Genomic DNA, 26,592 nt, shown 5'->3' with positions numbered 1-26,592 from the left:
TGTTAGGAACAAAATGAAAATATCAAAGTGTGAAAGTACAAGAAACTTTAGATAAAAATATCAAAAAAGGGGAAACTTAAAACCTATGTCATTGGTTTAATTATGTTGTTATACTTTCATCTTATCAATGGAAACTATACATATAAAATGCAAATGAAATTTTGGGTGAATTATAATAATGTAAACTGCTGATAGTTTACCTTTTATTTCAACAAATTCAAGTGAGCAAAAATATATCATAATTGCTTTTTCTCCATTTTAATTCCTGATAGAGCCTTGCTTCCAAAATTAGAGTTGTAATAACAAGTCATGATAACCCTTATTGAAGTTGCCAGTCTTATTGCACAGATCATGTGCCAAATAGACTTTAAGATGCCTCTATATCAGTGCACTTATGTAGTTATGCTAGGTGAAGAAGCAATGTTATTACTCTAAATTTAGGAAATCCAGCTTCTTAATTTTAAAAACCCATTTTTGAATCTTTTTTCTATAAGTTCATTTTTACAAAGATGATAACTGCTATTAGGTTTCAAGGGAAGTTATACATATTATCTTTCTTCAAACAAGTGAGACAAAAGTTGGGACAAGTTAATAATGAATATGGCAACTTGCCTGCTACTTATTCACCATTAATAAATGATAAATTGTTTTAATAACAAACTGGCTGTGCTTCTCAGAAATGAAATTAATTTTTAAAATATACATTTTGATAAATTATCAAAATTATCCATTCCAAATATGTTGGCCAATATTTCAAATAGTTTGGCTTCAACTTGGATGTCCTGTTGTCATTCATCATAACTGAGGTTTTCCCCTAAGCTGGTGCAATGTTCTATATCTCAAAGCTAATTTGTCTTATCCAACCAGTAGGCAAATTAATCCCTGGAGCAAGTTAGGCACTTCAAGAAAGCTATGAACTTGCTCAGGTTCTGTGATAAATTACTACTCCATAAATATTTAATGAAGTTAAATAAAAGAGTCCACAAACCTTACAGGTATGGTTGAATATATTTACTACTAAGACAGTTGATAAGTTATGGGTTACATTCAAGTGCTAGTAATATAAACCACCCAAAACTGTCCCAAACCAACCTGTGTTTTATTTTTTCTGTAATTATCTCTACTACCACGTAGGAGGCTGATGAGATAGCTCAGAGACACCCCTGGAGAGTACAGCTTCTTGTAGTTTTCTGCCTAGCAATTTGGCTCTTGTCTTCCTGTTGTTGTGTGCATGTTGTATTCGCCACCGATACCGTCATATCCATATTACAAGCAGAAAGATGGGAAAGGCAAAGTGAAGAAGACACTAAGAAGCCAACAGAACCTGTCTTCTTTTTCCTTTTAAAGAGCTTTCCCTAAGACTCCTAGTAACTTTGGCTTATATCATTTTAGCTTGTATTGGGTCACATCGCCACTCATAGTCACTGAAAGTTAGGAAATGCAAGATTTTAACATTTATGTACAAAATTGGGGCTCTTTTAGTAAAGAAAAGGAAAAAGGATAAAAGGCAGCTAGCAACATCTTCCAAAACATGCCTGAATAGTTAATTGATAAATGCAAGAAATTTTATGGTTTGTTTCTTGAGCTATAGATACTAGAATTGTATCACATTACATGTAAATGATTTAAAACATAGTTTGTACCTAATGTTAATAATGCTTCCTGCAAGTCAAACCATCAAATCTTCAGTGTGGCCCAATATTGTAAATAAGAATATCCTGACTTAATATTAGCTATTTGAAAAGCCTGTATGTTAATTTGAATATTAGACTACATATTGAAATTAATGTTTCATATTTACATTGTTTTCCAGATAAGGAGACATTTGAACTGCCTACCTTCTCACTTACAGTTATGGCTGTTTCATATGTTGATAAGAATGCCTTTTGTCAAAGAAACAATAAGTGGTTATTTAATTTAGATTTGATATACACAGAAATGGGATGCAAAAGAGCCAGTTAGTGTATTTTTTCAAGTAGAAAAAAATAGTAAGAATTTTAAGCATTCCCAGTACCAAAATCACCAAGATGGAAACATGCTTACTTTTTTGTCAGCTTTTAAAATTTTACCCACAAACATTACTCTAAGGAAATTCCTGAAAATTTGAGTTCTTAAATTTATGAGATGGTATATTGTCAGTTTGACATACTGGCTTCTGTAATAATAATAAGCTATGTAATAACATGAACAAAACTGCAACTGTATAATAATTGTTAGCAAGGCCTGATGAGTGATCCTGCAAATAGACTATATTATATCACATTTGTCATATGAGTTTGTAGCACTAAGGTAGACTAATGCTGTTTTGAAACAATGTAGTACTTGGTTCAATTCCAGTATGTGGAATGGTAACTTTCTTTTTTACTAACTCACATATTTTGGGGAACCTTCTCTGAAATACCCATAAACTTAAGACTTCATAGTTAAAACTGCAGGTGTTATATTATCAAACTCTGTTGCAGCATATGTTTATTTAACATTCGTCAAATGGAGTACTGATTTGTTCAAACCACTTTAATTGACATTGAGGCTACAGTGGTGAACATGACTTGAATTCTTCCCTCAAGGAGTTAATAGTCTGATTCAGTGAATGCCAGTGGTAATTCACACTTGAAAGATGCTTCCTCCATGTTATTGTAATGAGAGGGCTCTGGGTTAACCACTTGGGTATAACAATAACAATAGTAGAAATAAACAATTTTAGCAACAATGTAATGGGAAGTATCAAGAAATAACTACCATAATCCTTTATTACATTATAATTATTTAAAAGGAAAAGAAAGGGAATAGAAAAAAAAAGGAAAGGAGAGGAAAAGGAAAACTAAAGGAAAGGACAAGACATAAATATTTAATGAGAAGCAAAACATTATAATGTTTCATTTTATTGTAAACCTCCACAGTCTGTTATAAACCCCAAATTAGATACTTATATTGTGTGTCTGTGTATGTGTGTGTGTGTGTTACTGGTTACTGACCTAAATTCACACTGACCTAATTTCTCACCAGCATTTCTATGTTACTAATGTGATAAACATTCCTAACATATCATTATTCTATGATTAATCTGAAAGACTAAAAGAATAATATTTTAAAAGTATAGTGACTAGCTAGGAGCATTATAATTATTTAAGACAATTTATTGGAATTTCAATAGCACTATCTTTTGCATAGATGATTTCATGCAAAACATTAGCAGTGCTCCAAGATATTTATTATAGGTAGAATTATTTCAGAATGACATATAAAATCATATATGGAAGCAGATTATAAATTTATCCGTATCATCCGATTTGAAAAGTATAAGATTCCCAAGGATCCTCTTCATCCAGGTGCTATGTATCTGAACTGCCACAAGTAAAATGTATACATCGTATTTTTCCCCGATGTGTCTTCTGTATGTAAAGTATTAAAAGTTATAATATTGAATTAATTTACCCTATGATGTTATTGACTTACCTAGGTCTGCAGAGAATGTAAGAAGGGATAAAAGCAGAGAAAGCATAGGAAGAAAGGAAAATTAACAAAAGGAGACTTGAGGGCTCATGCAGATGAATTTTCTTCCTATTTTAAAATTTTGTCTAGGAATAGTCCTGCTAAAATAACCAGTTTCTGTCATGTTATGTTTCAGGCCGTTCCTTATTTCAGGTTCTTCACCACAGTCACATACTTATTTATCCTCTGTGCTTTTTCATAGAACATTTACCAGTGAAATAAATTCCTTTGATTTAATACTATCAAAAATGATGGGAGCCTTTTGGTTAAAATCCATATACTATTTTATTGATTCTTTCCAATGTATCTCATAGCAGCTGTTTTTCAATTCATCATTTTTATACCCATAGAGTCAGCATTTAATGGCTCTTACTTAAGCCTAAAGTAACAATATGTATTCTTAGTAATATTATTCTGATGTAATACAAAAAAACTAGGGTTAACAGAAGTGTTAGAGATTTTGGAATGAGTGAAATGTGAATCCTATCTTTGCTACTTCCTGTCTGTGTCATTTCTGGCAACTTAGAGATGGCATTTCTAAGCTCCATTACATCATATTTTTAGTATAACATATTTTAAATAATTCATATTAGCTTGTTTTATCTCTTCTAAAATATATCATCATGACAACTGAATTTATTTGTTTTTTAAAATAGGATCTCCATTATTGTCAGCATGAAGCACTAAACACCCTGAAACTACCTTTCCATAAAATCAACTAAAAAATCTGGATAAAATACAAGCGATATATTTTTAAGTGAGTTGCCACACTGGCTAAAAAATTAGGAAGTAGCTAGAAGCTAAATCAAGGAGAACCTCCTAGAAGGTAGGTAAGAATTGAAGGTAGATTTAACTGTAGAACTTCAGCTCCTGTTTTAGTGGCTGGAAATGGTCTTGGAGTCGGGAAATAAAGCTTAGATATTCTTTGGAGTAAAATACACTAATGAGGACCTAAAAAAAATCCTCAAAGACAAATGTCCAGAAAAGTAAGTTCATTATATAAAACATACAAAGAAACAAGAAACCATAAAAGGAACCACATCCTGTATCAAAGTCAGCAGTAACAAGAATCAGAAGAATCACATCACAAAGTTTTTAAATACTAGAACCTTCTAAAGTGTATGTGTTTCAGGAAATACACAATGGAAATGAGAGAAAAGAACAAGAGTCTATAACAATAACTGGGTGGATTTCTGAAAATAAGAAAGGTATAATTAAATAAACCAACAAGGTATGATGACACATCCTGAGGTTAGCAACAGCAAAAAGCCATTTTTGCCTCCATGTCTAAAGGAGCATAGAAAAGGAGAGGTTACAAGAAATTGGAGGTAGCTTTAATTGGAGCTATAGGATAGGGTTGTCCAAGAGGAACTGCAAACTTTGGTAGAAGAATGCAGCTTCAGATTAACCAACAGTCTACTAAGGAGGCAGGTTGGGAAATAAATACTCCTTTCTCTCCCCACACTCAAATGTCCTGCTGGTACTTTTCATTGGCCAAGCATACCTGGACACCAGAGACAAGAAAACTTAGATGATGCATAATAGAGAGGTTGCTGAGCCAGAAAATAGAGCAGAATGGAGAAGAGAGAATCTAGAGGGATAAAAAGAGAATTCCCAACACAGGAGAACAATGAGGATAGAGTGAAAAGGCTTAAGCTACAAACAGAGTTATAAAAGGAAAAAAAAATATTCAAAGATAAAATAGATGACAGCATTTCAGAATTGCTGAGAGACAATGCATCTCTAATCCAAAAAATAAAACCAGTAAAAAAATGTATAAATAGACAATATCATAGTGAAACTGAAGAACACCAAAAACAAAGAAGACCTTAAACAATCTGCCAAAAAAAAAAAAGATTACCTTTCAAGGAAGGACAGTTGAATTAATAACTGATATCTCAACAGCTACAATGACTCCATAGAATACAACCATATACATTTAATTTCTCATCTAGCAAAGACATTTTTCAACAAGAAGGACAAAATATGGACATTTTCAGAAGAACAACAGAGAGGGTTTAAAAAATGTCTTGACACACTTTAAAGAAAATTCTAAAGGATGAAGTTCAGAAAGAAGGAAAATAATCAAAAAGTACTAGATACAATAAAGAACAATAAACAAATATTACATATGTAGATATATCTAAACATAGAAAAATCATGATTTCCAAAGTAGAAAACATAAAAAATAAAAGGAAACAAGAAAAAAGGGTCCCAATTCAAAAGAAGAGAAGCAAAATGCAAAATCTGTATAAATAGCACAAAATAAGATAGTAGACTTAAATTCAAGTTATCAGCAAATCAGATAAATGCAAATATAATATTCTGATTTAAAACTGAATTTAAAAAATCTTTTAAAATTCACAACCATATTTTTTTTCAACAGGCATATCTTAAATATAAGAACCCCAAAACAACTTATTGCCAAAGTATGGAAAATGATATTCCAGGCAATTAATACTCATGAGGGGTTCTGCAACTATGTTATCAGATAAGCAGATTTTAAGGCAAATATTATTTTTAGCTCTTACAATCACTACATAATGATAAAAGGTTCAATCCATCAGAATATTATAACTTCTGTATACTCAATAATATAGTCTCAAATTACATAAAGCAAAAAGAAATGACAACTGTAGGAAAAATAGACAAATTAACTATCATATTGGGGGCAGTGTTCATGCTTTTCTCACTAGTTAATAGACAAACAGAAACGAAATCAGCAACATTTGGATTAATACACATTCTTTCCAAAGCACACCTCAACAATGAATTCGGCAAAAACGTAGATAAAAGCCGATGTTAGATGTTGATATGCAGTAAGGTAAAAGAAAAAGTACAGCCTGGTAAGGAGGATCAAGAATGTTGATGTAGGAGTGGTAGGCCAAGTGTAGGATTAACTGTGGTTCTCAGGAAAGGCCCCTGAAAAAGTAACATTTGAATAAGGACTTAATGAAGGGATTCCAAAGAGAAGACATTGCTAGTGTAAAGGCCTAAGGTGGGAGAATATTGTCTATGCTCAAGTTGATTAGAAGGGGAAATAAAAGATTTAAGGGAAGGTTACAGGCAGCCAAACATAAAGCGCCTTTGTAAAGATGTCTTTTGCTCTGTGTGAAATAGGAAGTCCTTGGAGTGTTGGAGACAATGCAGTGACACAATTTGACTCATGATTTAAAAGGACCCTCTGGATGTTGAACTGAGAATAGATAATGAGGGAGACGGATTGTAGCATAAAGGCTGTACACGTATGCTCTAACATTCCTTTAATGTGTTATGTATTTAATATATTTACATTAATATAAATAACTTATTTAGATATGCACAAAAGAAGCCAGTAGAAGATAGCCAAACAGAAAAAAGAAAAGTCCTTGGCCATGTTTGGGGTAAGGAACAGAAAATGAAATGCCAGGTTCAGAGTTTAAAGGGGAAGTGTTATGTCCCAGAGATGTGATACTTCCTCATGACTCCACAAAGTTTTAGAAAAAAAAGAACAAAGATTTTTTAATGCTCGTGGAACTAACACAGAACTATGTGATGTCCACTGATCACTTCAAGCTGCTAGTATATTCACTCAATCGCAAATAAAAATTTAATTTTTCCCAAGAACCTATCTTCCTAAATAAATGAGTCATCTTGATTCTTCTTTCCCTAGTAAAAGATACAGCATATTCCATTTTCTCATCTCAGTATAAAATTCTAAGAGATTAAAAGTATTTTATGCCTTACAACATCCCAGAAATTATAACCATGAGTGTGATCATAATGTTTTATTTTTCTCATCAATGAGTCATAGCCATCAAACAGTACTCACTTGATTAATCGTAACAGTTCATTTATTTTAAAAAATGCTGAATATCTTTTACTCTGAGTGGTCAGCACCATCTGCAACAATCCTAGAAAATTTACCAGGAGAACATTGTGTCAATACTCAAAAAGCCCCAGATCTAGTGACTAGAAACCATTGCCTTATGATCATAACTACAGCTCAAAGATAATCACCATGGGTAGGACCCAGAAGGAGAGCAGGCTGAAGGCAGAAGTCCAGGGAAGCACTTGGTCTTTACTTCCCCAGATTATAAAATGAATGTCATTTATATTCTATGTATGGTATATATTTAGACATTTATGAACATTTTGAAAAGAATGACATTTTTTTCATATTTGCCAGCTCTCCTCATTTCACTTTGAGGAAGGAAAGCATGCTTTTCTTACAAAAGCATTACATTCCCTCCACACACATTTTTTATTCTGCATCTAACAGCTACCATATATGGTAGTAGTTCCTTCCCTGAGACATAAGAAGCCTCCAGGGGAAGGTGCAATAATCTGAACATGAGCAGAACAGTTTCTTCATTTAGGCAACTTTGCTCAGGTGGGAAGATTGTAGGAATCAGAAAACGTGAGCTTGAATCTGGCTTTGCAGTGACATTGGACAAGTGGGTCTTAATTTCTTTGTCTGTCTTATCCTCATCTTTATGAGGATAAATAATATATGTAAAGATGCTCTATAACCATAAGCTCATTAGTACTGTGTAGGGCATACATTTATTGCTAAAACCATTCATTCAATCATTTAAAAATAAATATTTAATGTTTGCTGTGGTCAGTGTTGTTTACAAAAGGTATAATCTAGATTTTTCAAGACATTCATAATGATACCAATCTATTCTGAATTCTATTTCTTTATAAATGAAGTGAGAATAATGTACTATTGTGTTTGCTATTTTCCTAAATGTGTGACATGGCAATGCACAAACAAGTTTCTCATTGCTGAAACATTGCTGGTCTTTGTTCTTTTGGTAAATCATTGCTGCCCTTACAAATGAGGAATTTTGTTTAGTTTCCAACTGGACAGCACTTCACATATCTTTTTGTTTTGTTAAGCATTTCACTCTCTTTTAAGCAGTTTAGGTGTGGTTAACATGTGGTTTCTTTTCACACTAATCTTGCCATTAAACTTTAGATTGTCCTTATTAACTATCAACTCAACATAGTTGGCTGAGATAATTGGGTATCGATTATTTTTGCACTGTCGTTTGCAGTTCAAATTGGATCTTTATAAACACTTGAGACTATTTATCAATGGCTATTGAAACCTTGATATGCATGCTTTCAGTATAGTCCTGGTCTGGGGTTTGGTTCACTGTGCTTCAAACTCTACTTTCCTTGGAAAAAAACTTAGTACCTCACTGATAAGGCAAGGCATGTGTCACTGCTTCTTCAACAATTTTCTCATTTCTCTTGAATTCAGAGCCAAATAAGGAAATCTAGAATTCTGAAGAGGTTTCTTGGTTTTAGGGTTTCATGAGGTTGGATGGTCAGAGTGTTGCCCTGTTCTTCTTTTTCCCTGGGCAGGACAGAGAAGACTATTTATTATTATTTCCAACAATAAGATAGAAATCTTATTTCTTCTTTTTCCATAAGAATGGTTAGTCCTACTTTCATTTTTAATTCCTTTTATTTATTTTTTCTTACCATGAATTATTTCTGTTGAATTTTGAGACCTACAGAAATGTGAGTCATATGTATGTTCAACAGTCATGCCAAGTAGAGGCTTTCAGATGTGCTGTAGTATGTAATACAGTTGTCACATGGTTATTTAGATTCAATAAGTTAAAATTCAATACATTTTTTAATTTTAATTTTTAAGGACACATAGTAGATGTATATATTTATGGGTTACATGAGATATTTTGATACCGGCATGCAATGCATACAAATGATATTAGGATAAATAGAGTATTCATCACCTCAAGTATTTATCCTTTGTGTTATGAGCAATCCAATTATGCTTTCAGTTATTTTTTAATTGCACAATTAAATTATTTCAACTATAGTCACTCTATTGTACTAGCAAATATTTAATACTAGGTCTTATTTATTCTTTCTAATTTTTGATACCCATTAGCCCTCCCTACCTCTTCCCCTACACCCTCACTACCCAGCCCAGTCTCTGGTAACCATTGTCCTACTCTCTGTCTCCATTAGTTCAATCGTTTTAATTTTTATAAGTGTGAGCATGTAAAGTTTGTCTTTCTGTGCCTGACTTATTTCACTTAACATAATGACTACCAGTTCCCTCCATGTTGTTGTAAATGACAGGATCTCAACCTTTTTCATGGCTGACTAGTATTTCATTGTGTATATGTACCACATTTACTTTAGGCATTTATCTGTTGATGAACACTTAGGTTGTTTGCAAATCTTGGCTGTTGTGAATAGGTCTGCAATAAACATGGGCTACAGATATCTTTTTGATAGACTGATTTCCTTTCTTTTGGATATATATACCCAGTAGTGTTAATGCTGGATAATAAAGTAGCTGTTTTATTTTTAGTTTTTTCAGGAACTTCCAAACTGTTCTCCATAGTGGTTGTACTAATTTACATTCCTATCAGCTGTGTACGAGGACTCCCATTTCTCCACATCTCGCCAGCATTTGTTATTGCCTGACTTTTGGGTAAAAGCCATTTTAGCTGGGGTCAGATGATATCTCATTGCAGTTTTGATTTACATTTCTCCGATTTTCAGTGATGTTGACCACATTTCATATAATTATTTGCCTTTTGTGTCTCTTCTTTTGAGAAATGTCTATTCAGATATTTTCTCCATTTTTAATCAGATTATTAGATTTTTCCTATCATATTTCTTGAGTTCATTATATAATCTGGTTATTAATCCCTTGTCAGATGGGTAGTTTGCACATATCTTCTCCAATTCTGTGGGTTGTTGTTTCACTTTGTTGATTGTATCCTTTGCTGTGCAGAAACTTTTTAACTTGATGTGATCCTATTTGTCTATTTGGGCTTGGTTGCCTGTGCTTTTGGGGTACTCTTCAAAAAATTTTTGCCCTGATCAATGTCCTGGAGAATTTCTCCAGTGTTTACTTTTAGCAGTTTCATAGTCTGAGGTCTTAGATTTAAGTCTTTAATCCATTTTGATTTGATCTTTGTATATGGTGAGAGATAGGTGTCGAATTTCATTTTTTTTGCCAGTGGATATCCAGTTTTTCTACAACCATTAATTGAAGAAACTGTCCTTTCCCCAATGTGTGTTCATGGCACCTTCATCAAAAATGAGTTCACTGTAGATATATGGATTTATCTCTGGGTTCTCCATTCTGTTACACTGATATATATGTCTGTTTTTATGCCAGTGAAATGCCATTTTATTTACTATAGCTCTGTAGTGTAATTTAAAGTCAGGTAATGTGATTCCTTCAGTTTCCTTCTTTTGCTCAGGATGGCTTTCGCTATTCTGAGTCTCTTGTGGTTTCATATAAATTTTAAAATTGTTTTTTCTATTTCTGTGAAGAATGTCATTAGTATTTTGATAAGGATTGCCTTAAATTTGTAGATTGCTTTGAGTAGTATGGACATTTTTACATTGATTGATTCTTTGTGCATTGTTGATTCTTCCAATTCATGAACATGGAAAATCTTTCATTTTTGTGTGTCCTATTCAAATCTTTGTATTAATGTTTTATAGTTTTCATTGTAGAGATCTTTCACTTCTTAAATTAATTTCTAGGTATTTTATTTTATTTGTAGCCATTGTGAATGGGATTACTTCATTTAATTCTTTCTCAGATTGTTCTCTGCTGGCATATAGAGGATACTACTGATTTTGTATGTTGATTTTGTATCCTACAACTTTACTGAATTTGTTTATAAGTTCTAATAATTTTCTTGGTGGAGACGTTAGATTTTTCCAAATATAAGATCATGTCATCTGGAAACAAGGATAATTTGACTTCTTCCTTTCTAATTTGCATGCCCTTTATTTCTTTCTCTTGGCTCACTGCCCTATCTAGAAATTCCAGGACTATGTTGAAAAACAGTGGGGAAAGTGGACATCTTTGTTGTGTTCCTGATCTTAGAAAAAGGCTTTCAGGTTTTCCCCATTAAGTATGATACTAGCTGTGGATCTGTCATAGGTGGCTTTTGTTATGTTGAGGTATGTTTCTTCTATCCTCAGGTTTTTGAAGGTTTTTAATCATGAAGGGATGTCGAATGTTATCAAATGCTTCTTTAGCATCAATTGAAATGATCATATGGTTTTTGTCCTTTATTGCATTGATAGAATGTATTACATTAATTTATTTGCATATGTTGAACCATCTGTACATCCCTGGGATAAATCCCACTTGTTCATGATAACTGATCTTTTTAATGTATAGTTGAATTTGGTTCGCTAGTATTTTGTTGCAAATGTTTGCATTAATATTCATCAGTGATACTGGCTGATAGTTTTCTCTATTGATGTATCTTTGGGTTTGGTATCAAGATAATACTGGCCTTATGAATGAGTCTGAAAGTATTCCTTCCTCCTCTATTTTTCAGAATAGTTTGAGTAGAATTGGTATTATTTCTTTAAGTGTTTGGTAGAATTCATCAGCGATACCATTGGGTCCTAGGCTTTTCTTTGCTGGGAGACTTATTATTATGGCTTCAATCTCATTACTAGTTATTGTTCTGTTTAGATTTTGGATTTCTTCATGGTTCGATCTTGGAAGGCTTTATGTGTGTAGGAATTTATCAATTTCTTCTAGATTTTTCAATTTATCATCATATACTTGCCCATAGTAACCACTAAAGATCTTTTGAATTTCTGTAGTATCAGTTGTAATGTCTTCTTTTTTATCTCTGATTTTATTTATTTGAGTCTTCTCCCCCTTTTTACTCTGGCTAAAGGCTTGTCAATTTTGTTTGCTTTTTCAAAAAAAATGATTTTTTTCATTGATATTTCATATTGTTTTCTTAATTTCAAATTCATTAATTTTGGTCTGATTTTTATTATGTCTTTTCTTCTACTAATTTTGAGTTTGGTTTGCTCTTGCTTTTCTAGTTCTTCAAGATGCATCATTAGGTTGTTTATTTGAAGTTTTTCTTTTGTGATGTAGGCACTAATAGCTATAAACTTCCTTCTTGGTACTGCTTTTGCTTTATCCCATAGGTTTTGGTATGTATTTCCATTATAATTTGTTTGAAGACATTTTTTCATTTTCCTCCTTAACTTCTTCATTGTCCCACTGGTTATTCAGGAGCATATCATTTAATTTTCATATGTTTGTGTATTTTCCAAAATTCCCCTTTTTATTGATTTCTAGTTTTATTCCCTTGTGGTCAGAGAAGGTGCTTAATATTATTTCACATTTTTTGAATGTTTTAAGACTTGTTTTGTGATTTAACATATGGTCTATCCTTGAGAATGATCCATGTGCTGAGGAAAAGAATATGTATTTTGTAGCTCTTGGATGAAATGTTCTGTAAATATCTATTAGGTCAATTTGCTCTGCACTGCAGATTAAGTCAGATGTTTCCTTGTTGATTTTCTGTCTGGAAGATCTGTCTAATGCTGACAGTGGGGTGTTGAAGTCTCCAGCTTTTATTGTGTTGGGTTCTATCTCTCTCTTTAGCACTAATAGTATGTGTTTTGTATACCTATGTGCTCCTGTACTGGATGCATATTTATTTAAAATTATTATATTCTCTTGCTGAATTCATCCCTTTATCATTATATAGTGACTTTTGTCTATTCTTATACTATTCATCCTGAAATATATTTTGTCTGATTTAAGTATAGGTACTCCTGCTCCTTTTTGGTTTCCATTGGCATGGAATATCTTTTTTCTGTCCCTTTATTTTCAGTTATGTATGCCTTTATAGGCAAAGTGTGTTTCTTGAAAGCAACAGATCATTGGGTCTTGGTTTTTAATCTGTTCAGTCACTCCACAACTTTTGATTGAAGAGTTTAGTCTATTTATATTCAATGTTATTATTGATGAGTAAGGACTTACTCCTGCCTTTTTATCATTTGTTTTCTGGTTGTTTTGTCATCTTCTCCTCATTCCTTTCTTCCTTCTCGTCTTCCTTTTAGTGAAGGTAATTTTCTCTGGTGATATTATTTAATTCATTGCTTTCTATTTTTTGTGTACCCATTGTATGTTTTTTTTTTATTTGAGGTCACCATGAGGCCTGCAAATACTATCTTATAACCCATTATTTTAAGCTGATAACAACAACACTATTTGCCAAAACAAATGAGCACAAAGAAAACTAATAAAAACTCAGCACCTTAACTTTGCCTTCCCACTTTTTAACATTTTGTGTTTCTTTTCTCTTTTTATTATACTTTAAGTTCTGGGATACATGTGCAGAACGTGTAGTTTTGTTACATAGGTATACATGTGCCATGGTGGTTTGCTGCACCCATCAACCCGTCATCTACATTAGGTATTTCTCCTAATGCTATCCCTCCCCTAGCCCCGCATCCCCCAACAGGCTGCAGTGTGTGATGTTCCCCTCCCTGTGTCCATGTGTTCTCATTGTTCAACTCCCACTTATGAGTGAGAACATGTGGTGTTTGGTTTTCTGTTCCTGTGTTAGTTTGCTGAGAATGATGGTTTCCAGTTTCATCCATGTCCCTGCAAAGGACATGAACTCATCCCTTTTTATGGAGGCATAGTATTCCATGGCGTATATAGGCCACATTTTCTTTATTCAGTCTATCATTGATTGGCATTTGGGTTGGTTCCAAGTCTTTGCTATTGTGAATAGTGCTGCAATAAACATATGTGTGCATATGTCTTTATAGTAGAATGATTTATTGTCTTTTGGGTATAAACCCAGTAATGGGATTGCTGGGTCAAATGGTATTTCTGGTTCTAGATCCTTGAGAAATTACCACACTGTCTTCCACAATGGTTGAAATAATTTTCATGCCCACCAACAGTGTAAAAGCATTCCTAGTTCTCCACATCCTCTCCAGCATCTGTTGCTTCCTGACATTTTAATGATCGCCATTCTAATTGGCGTGAGATGGTATCTCATTGGAGTTTTGATTTGCATTTCTCTGATGACAAGTGATGATGAGCTTTTTTTCATATGTTTTTTGGCCACATAAATGTCTTCTTTTGAGAGGTGTCTGTTCATATCCTTCACCCACTTTTTGATAGGGTTGTTTGTTGTAATTTTTATTTGTATCTTATCATACTGTCTATGTCTTGAAAAGTTCTTATGTTTTTTTTCATTGGTCCATCCTTTAGTCTCTCTACTTAAGATAAGAATAGTTTATACACCGCAGTTACAGTGTTATAATACTCTGTGGTTTTCTGTGTCCTTACTATTACCAGTGAGTTTTGTACTTTTAGATGGTGTCTTATTGCTCATTAATGTCTTTTTCTTTCTGATTGAAGTACTTCCTTTAGCATTTCTGGCAGAACAGATCTGGTGTTGATGAAATCCTTCAGCCTTTGTTTGTCTGGGAAAGTCTTTATCTGCATGTTCAAAGGATGTTTTCACTGAATATAGTATTCTAAGGTAAAATATTTTTCCTTCAGCACTTTAGATATGTCATGCCATTCTCTCATGGCCTATAAACTCTCTACTGAAAAGTCTGCTGCAAGACGTATTGAAGCTCCATTGCGTGTTACTTGTTTTTTGCTCTTGATGCTTTTAGGACCTTTTCTTTATCCTTGACCTTTGGGAGTTTGATTATTAAATGAACTGAGGTAGTCTTATTTGGATTGAATCTGCTTTATGTTTTCTAGCCTTCTCATACTTGGATATTGATATCTTTCTTAGGTGAGGAGTTATCTGTTATTATCCTTTAAAATAAAATTTCTACCCCTACCTCTACCACCTCTTTAAGGCCAGTAAGTTTTAGATTTGCCCGTTTGAGGCTATTTTCTAGATCTTGTAGTCATGCTGTATTTTTTTTATTCTTCTTTCTTTTGTCTTCTCTGACTGCATATTTTCAAAAGGCTGTTTTCATGCTGACTAATTGTTTTTTTTTGTTTGTTTTTTTTTTAGAAGACCATATACAAAGGTCTTTTTTTTTTTTTTTTAATTATACTTTAAGTTTTAGGGTACATGTGCACATTGTGCAGGTTAGTTACATATGTATACATGTGCCATGCTGGTGCGCTGCACCCACTAACTCGTCATCTAGCATTAGGTATATCTCCCAATGCTATCCCTCCCCCCTCCCCCCTCCCCACCACAGTCCCCAGAGTATGATATTCCCCTTCCTGTGTCCATGTGATCTCATTGTTCAATTCCCACCTATGAGTGAGAATATGCGGTGTTTGGTTTTTTGTTCTTGCGATAGTTTACTGAGAATGATGGTTTCCAATTTCATCCATGTCCCTACAAAGGATATGAACTCATCATTTTTTATGGCTGCATAGTATTCCATGGTGTATATGTGCCACATTTTCTTAATCCAGTCTATCATTGTTGGACATTTGGGTTGGTTCCAACTCACACCAGTTAGAATGGCAATCATTAAAAAGTCAGGAAACAACAGGTGCTGGAGAGGATGTGGAGAAATAGGAACACTTTTACACTGTTGGTGGGACTGTAAACTAGTTCAACCATTGTGGAAGTCAGTGTGGCGATTCCTCAGGGATCTAGAACTAGAAATACCATTTGACCCAGCCATCCCATTACTGGGTATATACCCAAATGCCTATAAATCATGCTGCTATAAAGACACTTGCACACGTATGTTTATTGCGACTAATTGTTTTTTCTGCTTGATCAACTCTGCTATGAAAAGACTCTGATGCATTGATGCATTCTTCAGTATTCCAATTGGATTTTTCAATTCCAGAATTTCTGCTTGATTCTTTTTAATTATTTCCATCTCTTAGTTAAATTTGTCTGATAAAATTCTGAATTCCTTCACTGTGTTATCTTGAATTTCTTTGAGTTTCCTCAAAACAACTATTTTGAATTATCTGTCTAAAGGTCACATATCTCTGTGTCTCCAAAGTTGGTCTCTAGTGCCTTTTTTAGTTCATTTCATGAGGTCATGTTTTCCAGGATGGTCTTGATGCTTATAGATATTCATCTGTGTCTGGCCATTGAAGAGTTAGATATTTATTGTAGCTGTCAAAGTCTGGGCTTGTTCGTGCCCATCCTTCCTGGGAAGGCTTTCAAGGTATTCAAAAGGACATGGGTGTTATAATTTAAGCCATATCTGCATTAGGGAGAACCCCAAGTTCATTAATGCTGTGGTTCTTGCAAACATAGAGGTACTACCTCAGTGGTCTTGCATAAGATTCAGATCGTTTCCCTTACTTTCTCCCAAAGAGAGTCTCTTTCTCTTTTCTGAGCTACTTGGAGCTGCGGGTGGGATGATGCAATCCTGGGACTGCACTGGATCAGACCTAAAGCCAGCACAGCACTGGGCCTCACTGTAACCACTCTCTGGCTACCACCTATGTTCAGTCAAGGCCCTGAAGTTCTAAAATCAGCAGGTAGTGAAGCCAGTCAGGCTTGTGTCTCTCCCTTCATGGTGGCAAGTTCCCCCTGGCACCAGGGAGGTCCAGAGGCCCCATCTGGGAGCCAGGGACTAGAATCAAAAACCTTAGGAGTATACCTAGTATTTTAATTTACTGTAGCTGAGCTGGCAGTCAAACCATGAGACACAGTCCTTTCCACTCTTCCCTCCTCTTTCCACTGGGAGAAGAGTCTTAGCCCATGGCCACCACCTCCACAGACCCATGGGGATTAGTGCTAGGCTACCACCAATATTCCATTAAGGCTCAAGGGCTCTTTATTCAGTTTGTGGTGAATGCTGCCTGGCATGGGACTCACTATTCGGGGCAGCGGGCTTCCCTTTGGCCCAGGATAGGTCAAGAAATGTCATGCAGGAGTCGAGGCCTGGAACTGGGGACCCCAGGAGCCTGCTTTGTGCTCTTTCCCTCTGTGGCAAAGCTGGTACCTAAGGTGCAAGACAATGTCCCCTTTACTTTCCCTTCACTTTTCTCAAGCAAGAGGAGTCTCTTCCCATAGCCACCACAACTGGGAATGTGCTGAGTCTCACATGAAGCCAGCAAGTCTGAGTCTCTCCTGAGGCCACAGCATAGTATCTGGGTATCACTGTTGGTTATTCAGGGCCCAGGGGCACTTTAGTCAGCAGGTGATGGATCCCTCCCCTCAAGGCAGCATGTTCCCTTCTAGCCTAGGGTGTGTCTAGTAATATCATCTAGGAAGTAGGGCCTGGAAAGGGTGCCTCATGACTTTGACTGGTGCCCTATCCCACTGTGGCTAAGCTGGTATCAACAATCCAAGACAAAGTTTTCTTACTCTTTTCTTTCCTCTCCTCAAGCAGGAGGAAGGAGTGAGTCTCTTTTGGAACCATGAGCTGTGCAGCCTGGGGTTAGAGGAGAAGTGGCAGACACATTCCCTTAGCCAACCAGTTGGTATCTCAGTAGGTCACATATGTGCTCCCAAGTCCACTGGCGCTGAGCCCAGTTCAGTTCTAGGACTTACCTTAGAGTTGCAGTTCCAGTGTCCTAGACTGCCTTTCAAGTTTACTTATGGCCTCAGAGCATTTTAGCCCATAGTGGTGAGGCTTCCTGGAGCTCAATTTCCTACTGCTGGGATGGGCAATACTCCTGTGGCTAGGGCTCGTTTAAAAACTCCCTCTGTGGTCGGGCATCAGCTGAGTTCAGCCTAGTTATGCTTTATGCTATGACAGGGGCAGCATTGAGTTCAATGCGATGTCATGCAATGGCTGCATTCATCCTGTCTCAAGTGCTGCGATTCTCCATGCCATGTTGCCGCTGCTGGGGGATGGGGCGGAGTAATGTTTGCAATTCAGGACTCTTTCCTGCCCTCTTCAATGCCTCTTTCAGTGATATTAAGTTAAAACCAAGCACTGTGAGTGTTCACCTGGTTTTTGGTTCTTATGAAGGCACTTTAAAAAAAAATTTTTTTATTATACTTTAAGTTCTAGGGCACATGTGCACAACATGCAGGTTTGTTACATATGTATACATGTGCCATGTTGGTGTGCTGCACCCATTAACTTGTCATTTACATTAGATGAAGGCACTTTTTGTTGTGTGTGTAGAGAGTTGTTAAATTGGTGTCCTATCAGGGTGGGGGTGGTGATGATCGGTGGAGCCTATTTGGCCATCTTCCTCTGCCCTTCTACTTAATACATTTTTTAAAAAAAATTGTATTAAGTAAAGTTCAGTTCCTCAGTCATACTAGCCACATTTGAAGTGCTCAATAGCTGTATGTGGCTAGCAGCCACTTTATTGGACAGCACAGATATTGAACATTTCCATCATTGCAGAAAGTTCTATTGCACAGCCCACTTCATAGTTAATAGATCTGAGGTCAGACAGATCTGGATTTAAATCTTGATTTTTGCACTTATTCTATGTGTGATCCTAAGCAAGTCACTTATATTTCTTAGACTTAGGTTAACCATGGATAAAATACAGATGACATGGATAATGTACATATAAAGAACCTAACAAAGCACCTGGCATATAATAGGCATTTGAGAATATTATATTTGAAACCTTTATTCTATTATCCCAACTCCCTTTTCCTCCAGTGAGCTAATCATTCTCCTATGTCCTCCTCCATCAAGTGTAAGTCTATTTCAACTAGATTTTCATCCAGACTTCACATCCTTCATTCACTAGCCACACTGCCATCTCAGTCTATGATTCTAGATTAGTCCAAACATATTCCCTGATCCAACTGAGTCAGCCAAACCTTGTTAAGGGATATCATTTCACTATTGAGATTATCAACAGTGAGTTGATAATGTAAATGAGCAGCCTGTCAGTTCCTGTGAGTGACCTCCAGGCAACTTGGCAAGCCTTTGATTGTGCTTTTCTGGCTACTCTTTTCATTTTTGATAATTTCTATTCCAACTGCAGTCTCTTCCTCAGGCCCTACATATCTGTGTTAATAGACAACTTTATCACCTGAATGAATTCAATGGACTTGTCTTCCCTACAGTTCCAAGTATATATTTTTTATTTACAGAGGTTCCCAAATGCCAGGATCTAAACAAGTGTACACAGCTGGCTGGCTACTTTAGAAGCACCTGATTAATCTAAAAAACAAAACAACAACAAAAGAAAACATCAACTAGGACTTGACCTCAACCTACTGCATGATAATCTTTAGTACTGGGAAAATCACTCCTTGGGTGATTTTGAGACTTAGCCAAATTTGGGAGACACCATCAAGAATGTCATGGACACTTTTTGCTTATAACTGTTAATTGCTATTTCATGCTGTTTGATATTAACCTGGCTGCCCTTATTTCCTCCTAGCAGTTGAACACGTAGGCTGCACTTTTTCAGAGCTCTTCAATGAGTTGTTAGAGCATCTGTCTCACCTGTGGTCATTACATTTAATCTCTCCTTGCTAGAATTGTTAACACACTCCCACTGGTGGCTTGCCAAGCTTGAGAGTAGCTAGAACAGCTCCTTTGCAGTGACCTGGCTGTGCTCCAAGATTTCATTTTTGGTCATTTTGTCTGACTATTTAATGCAAACTGTAGATCATAGATAATGGTGGTGAAAGAGTTCAAGTAACCAGAAGTGTAATCTTGAGAAGATGCAAGTTTCAGATATATAATAATTTAGACACAAACATTGCTCTGCAAAATTATTAACTTCATTTTAAGTATGTTTCCAGTGGGCATCACATATAGCATTCCAAGGAACAAAACGACTTTTCGTATTTTTTTTATATTTTCACCTATTTGTGTATCGTTCATGTAATTTATAGTGAATTGTTTTGGCCCCAGTTATCTTTTTGGCAGTTCTCAAAAACTTAAAATGTCGCTGATGGAAGCAAAAATTTCAGTGACAATAGCAAAATGATAAGAAATCAACATGTAATCAACATATTAACACTAAAAACATATATTTGAATATAAATATCATACTTATATATATTTTACATCTATAACACATAAATATGGAGGCAGGGTCTCGCTCTATTGCCCAGGCTGGAGTGTAATGGCATGATCACGGCTCACTGCAGCCTCCACCTTCGCGTCCTCAAGTGATTCTCCCACCTCAGCCTCCTGAGTATAGATATTAAAATATAAGTGTTAATATTATGTTAATGATAATTTTACCAGAATTAAAAATACATTATATATTTGAATCTCAGGTATTCACTCCCCTAGTGGAATTATAATCATGAGCTCATGGAAATAATGGACTAAGAAGCAACTAGAAAAGTCCAGAAAAGATTGGTTAAATCTTAGTTAAGCCTTCTTCTACTTCTGATGTGGCCATGAGCAAGTCACTGAGCATATCTGGGCTTAATTTCTTCATCTTTAAAATATTCTTTCATAAAGTTGTTCAAAGGATTAATGAAGTAAATGGTAAATGGTAAAGTAAATGATGTAATTTACTTCATGAAGTGATAAAGTAAATGGTAAATATATTACAAAATATTTTAATTGTTTCTAAGGTCCAAGGTAACTATAAAATTTTGAAATATTTTCTAAATTATCTACAAAACCTGGAATTTTGTAGAACTTTAGTTAATTCATGATGATGACAACCCACTTTTATCCCTGTTAGTGTCCTCGGAAAATTGTCATTAGTAATCCCTTAAATCTTATTGATAAAAAATGAAGTATATTTAATTAAGTTCTTCATCTATGAAAATTGGCCATTTATATACCTGGATATTTTGTGTTTCCCTAATAATCAGAAAATTTCTAAGCCAATTTTTTTTCCTCAACAGTACTATCTGTTTTCATTTTCTTTATTAAAGACCAGTTGTAATATGTTTCCAAATATATGGAACATTTAAAATATTAGTATATGATCACATTTTTATTTGTGATAATCATTATTAATAATAGCTTCATTTACCGAGCTCTCCATTGTGACAGACACAACGCAAAGCATTTTACATGTGTTACCATATTTAATCCTCACAGCAATCCTGTTGTGTATGTAAGCACGTTAAGTAAGGCACAAAGTATGTGAGTAAATTTACCTAAAATCATCCTTTAAGAAACAAAAAGAGAAGTTAAGCCCAGGCATTCTGATTCCAGAGCTGAGGAACATTACATTTAAGCCATGCTACATTGCCAGCATTGTATAATCTCTTGCATATCTGCTCATGAGTATTCCCAAAATACAACCTCTGAACACCATGATTCCTGGGAGGCTAACCTGAGGGTCTTGGATACCAATAGTAATCGTTTAAATCCTCCCATAGCCTTTGAAAGTACTTTCTAATCTGTTTTTGAGTTTTTCTGACATACCCTGAACCATAATTATATGGGAATCAAGTAGACCACTTTTGTTTTCACATATTCGATAGAGATAAAAAGGAAAAATAATAGCCTATTCAAGAGAGTAGTTTTCATGTATTCCCCAACCAACATAACTTGTCATTCCCCATCAGAGTGTAATCACAATGAGTAAAAGTGTTTTTAAAAATTACACTACAATTTTATGTAGACATTTGCATGTGCAGGTTCTGTTTGCTATAATTTGCTATCTTAAGCTTGTAAATACTAGTGAATAATTATAAGCTCACTTAAATTGTTATTAGATCATCATGGAGATTTCTGCATTTGCCAAAACACATAATCAAAATTGTGCGATGAATTAATTCAAGAGTCAGAAACTAGAAAATTTGATATAATTTAGTTCGCATAGCTAATCTTCATGATGAAACTGCAGGGACAGACCTAGAAGCTTAATCTTCACCCCGCCCCCCACACGCACACATATAATGTTGAAGCAATTTATGTCTTCAATTCTTCAAGTTTCCACTTGGTTTCCTGTCACTGTATTATCATTATCTTGAGAGAAATAACTTTTTCTCACTTGACATGAATTTTGAGTGAAACTAAGATTCAAGTTATCACTGCACATTAAAAAACAATTTCTTATACTTTACAAACATAGGGATAGGCATATGAGTGCATGCACACACACACACACACACACACAAGCACATAAAGCAGCCTCTACATATGAATAGACTGATTTCAGAAAGTATATTTGGAAGACTTTTTTAAAGCCCCAATGATAAGTTCCCATAGGAGTAGTATTATGTTATTATTCCACCACAAAAAGCCTTTTTATCTCATATTTTCCACCACTTAACATACTGCTTTTGTGGGATGATTCTTTGTCAATTTCCCCTCCAGACACAAGGAACATAATTCTCTGTCTATGCTACTAATCCTAGGAGACCCTCTGCCAGTATACCCATAATAATCACACTGTTTTCAATGGTATGCATGCTATCAACCAGGACAGTTATCAAAACCAGTGATATCCCTGGTTGAGGATAATCATATAGATATTAAGAAATCATGTTTATATTTTCAAAATGATAAATACTATGATTTAGTTCCAAATTTTCAAATCCTGAGCATTTAATTTTTTTAGTGTTATAGAAGTTAGCAGAGTGTACATTGATGTGCAAAACTGTAAACTTTACTGAAAACAGAAAATACTGACCACAAAGTATATGCTGTTAAAGATGCTCACCCAAGTTGTGTTTGATTAATTTATTATTTTCTGGTTGTCAGCATTGCCGTGTAACTAGTAACTGAAAGGTACAATTTATATTAACCACTTTTTTCAAGAAATCACAATTATTAGAATTTAAAAACATTCTGATTCAGTCATTAGTATGGAATTAAATCATTAATTCCATTCTTGAAAACTGGTACTTTTTAAAAATTTTTCTTATTTCAGTAGCTTTAGGGGTACAAGTGGGTTTTGGTTACACACATGAATTGTATATTGGTGAAGTCTAGGATTTCAGTGCACATGTCACCTGGATGGTGAACATTGTACTCAATAGGTAGTTTTTCATTAATTACCCTTCTCCCACCCTTTCCCTTCTGAGTCTCCAGTGTCCATTATACCACTCTGTGTGCTTTTGCATACTCATACCTTAGTTCTTACACTTAAAAGTAAGAACATATGGTATTTGGTTTTTGTTCCTGAGTTACTTCATTTAGAGTAATGGTCTCCACTTCCATCCGAGTTACTGAACATTATTTCATCCTTTTGTGGCTGAGTGGTATATATAAACACATATACATGGTGTGTGTAGATATATATGAGCGTGTGTATATATTCTACATATATATACCCCACATCTATATATATAATATATAACATATATATTATATATGTTATATATATATCATATATATAACATATATATATCATACATATCATATATATCCCACATTTTCTTCATCCACTTACAGGGTGATGGGCAGTTAGGTTGATTTCATATATTTGCAATTGTGAATTCTGGTGTAATAAACATATGAGTGCAGGTGTTTTTATGAAATAGTGTCTTCTTTTCCTTTGGGTAATCAGTAGTGGGATTACTGGATCAAATGGTAGATTTACTTTTAGTTCTTTGAGAAATCTCCATACTGTTTTTCATAGAGAGTATACTAGTTTACATTCCCAACAGCAGTGTATAAGTGTTCCTTTTTCACATCCATGCCAACATCTATTGTATTTTGACTTTTTAATAATGATCATTCTGGCTGGGGTAAGGTGGTATCTCATTGTGAAAAACTGATATTTGAAATGTTGGTGAAAGATATGCTTTTTCTTTCTGAATGATGACCTTAGTTTTTTAAATTTATTTACTTTGCAAATAATTACTCTTTAGTCGATAGGTCTTTATTTTATTCAGCTTGGGCTGCTATAACAAAATACCATAGACTCGGTGGCTTAAACAACAGACTATTGCTCTTAGTTATGGAGGCTAGGAAGTCCAAGGTCAAGGTGCTGATAAATTTGGTTCCTTGTGGAGGCCTTCACTGTGGCTTGAAGACAGCTTCCTCCGTGTGTCCCCACATGGTGGAGAGAGAGAGAAGTCTACCTTTTTCCCTTTTTCTCTCTCTCTCTTCCTATAAAGACACTAATCCCATCATGGACGTTCCATTCATAACCTCCTCTAAAACTAATTACCTCCCAAAGGCCCTACCTTCAAATCACACTGGGGGCTGGTGCTTCAATATTTGAATTCTGTGGGGACATATTCCGTCCATGGCAGTCTCTAATTAGAGAATGTGCATAAGTTTCATACACATGGTGTTTTTAATTTTTTTAAATTGGGATGCTGGAAAAGTCAAGCACTCTTCAATTTACTATGGTCCCTGATGCTCCCTGCCAGCTTGCTCCTTGCCAGATCATCTTCATGGTGTTGTCTAGCAAAGTTCTGTGGGTATTTGAATTTTAGACCATTTAACTTGTAAACATTTATCCAAAAAAAAGAGTATTAAAATACTCTTCTGATTCTCTCTTATAGGATGGAGAACCTAATAAGGGGAAGGAATCCCCCACAATACCAGAGAAGTCCTTGTAAAGAGGTTCGTGCAGCACTTCGGAAGAGGCCTGAAGAGGAGTGTAAGTATGTTTAATAGGATTAACTGTGTTCTAGATAGATTTTGGTGAGTAGCATAGTAAAATGAAATGAGTGACCTTTAAATGGTTAGTCAAGCAATATAATATTTGTTGAGTCAAGTTGGTCTTTTAAAATAAGTTACCATATGTTACCTGAATGTAAGTGCTTACTTAGAACATTGCTTTCTTAAGAATATTTCTCTGGTACTTCAAGATGTTCTACTGATAATCAAGTTCCATGTTCAAATGAGATGGGAAAAGTCTGTACAGTCTGACAAATCTTTCTTGTATATTTATACCATGCATGGTAATGGTTCTGAGACGTCCTGAAGTAAAGAAACTTTTGAAATGTATCTAAAGTCAACACTTTCCAGTTTCCATTTAGCCACAGGGCTCTTTTAACATTTTTTTTTAACTGAGAACTTTTTAAAACCACTGCATTAGACAAAATAATAGATATCTGCCGGTAAATGTAAACCTGTTTGCCAAATGGAAACATTTGATTTAATTGAATTTAGGAAAATGTTCTGAAAGATAGATACCATGAATCTCAATATAAAGTCATTTTAGTTCATCCTCAAATTATTAAATACTAGAATATGCCATTGGCTGTGGGGATTATATTTATTTATTATCTGTAGCATGTAGCAGATTGTTGGAGACTCTTGACATAATATTCACATTTTAAGTTTATAAAATGATCCATAATACCAAGTTTCCTCATGGTATTTGCATATAATTATTTTCAGGGAACGAAATCACATTTCATTATGATAAAAATTTGTCAGAATTTTGTCCTTTTACAGGAACTTACATTTTACAAGGATAAAGCTAATGTAGTGGGTTCACTGAAGTATACTGTTAAGTAGAATTTTAAGATTATATTGGCGTTTTTAAATTAGTTTGAAGTATACTGCTCTGAGTAAAGACCAACTATATTAAAGCAGGGCACACTCATGGCAAATGAATTGTTCTTGTTTTGTTTATTATAAAGTTAATAGATAACCTTACTGAGCTGACATATATGTCATTCAATAGTGTTTTGGCCTTCTTTAACCTGGTAGATTTATGGCTTATAACACCATAAACAATATTTAACTAAAACTAAAACTTGAAACTAAAGATAGAGTTCATGGGCATTTATAAGATGCCGACTCTTGCATAAAAGTATTGCGTATTTCTGTTGGGTTTATAGAAACACTTCAGGGTTTCTTCTCTATGCTTCAAGGAGACCATCAGTTTGGTCTCTGGTACAGTTCTGTAAATATTTAAATAAAACTTAGAAGGGATATTTGTAGATATGTTTGCAAATGGTTATCACAGAGTTGCCATTTAACATAAAGTGATTTTTCAGGGCTCTTGTACTGAGTTGGTCTAAGCCAGGGGTTGGCCAATTATGGTTTGTTGATGAAACTCAGCCTGACACCTTTTTTGTAAGTACAATTGTATTGAAACACAGCCATCATTTATTTATTGTATATTATGCACAACTGATTTTGCACTACAAAGGAAGAATTGAGTAGTTGTGACAGAGACCATATGCCCACAAAACCTAAAATATTTACCTGGGTCTTCATAAAAAATCTTTTTGAACCCTGGTCCAGGCCAGTGGTCCTCAAATTGTGATCTCAAGGCTAAGAGCAGCAGCAGCAGCAGCATCTGGGAACTTGTTAAAAATGCAAATTCTAGTGCTGCAAGCCACACCTACTGAATCAGAAACTCTTAGAGCAGGGCCTGGTGACCTGTATTTTAAGAAGCTCTGCAGGAGATTCTGATGTAAGCTCAAGCTTGAAAACTACTAGCCTAGGTAAAATGATTGACATCAGACGATACTAAATCGTTATCTATACAAAAGAGGAATAATCATTGGTATAGTTCATAATCAAGTTTTATTGTTCTCTAATATAAAG

General features: G+C 34.8%; 1 protein-coding gene across 13 annotated transcripts in view; it reads left to right on the top strand.

Annotated features, from left to right (window-relative positions):
- The window catches only part of LRRC7 (leucine rich repeat containing 7), a 571,260-nt gene that overhangs the window by 86,887 nt on the left and 457,781 nt on the right, over nucleotides 1-26,592 (top strand). For all 13 annotated transcript variants that reach the window (XR_010153504.1, XR_010153506.1, XR_010153505.1 and 10 more), the window contains exon 2: nucleotides 24,588-24,685. Coding sequence is in view for 9 of the 13 variants with exons in the window: in XM_063800431.1 (XP_063656501.1) it covers nucleotides 24,588-24,685 (98 nt within the window). In the remaining 4 variants the exon portion in view is untranslated. The remainder of the gene's footprint in view (nucleotides 1-24,587; nucleotides 24,686-26,592) is intronic.

Source organism: Pan troglodytes, chromosome 1 (genome assembly GCF_028858775.2).
Source record: "Pan troglodytes isolate AG18354 chromosome 1, NHGRI_mPanTro3-v2.0_pri, whole genome shotgun sequence".
Lineage (NCBI taxonomy): Eukaryota > Metazoa > Chordata > Mammalia > Primates > Hominidae > Pan > Pan troglodytes.
The sequence above is the reverse complement of the archived record's forward strand: the minus strand, read 5'-3'. Positions and strand labels throughout refer to the sequence as shown.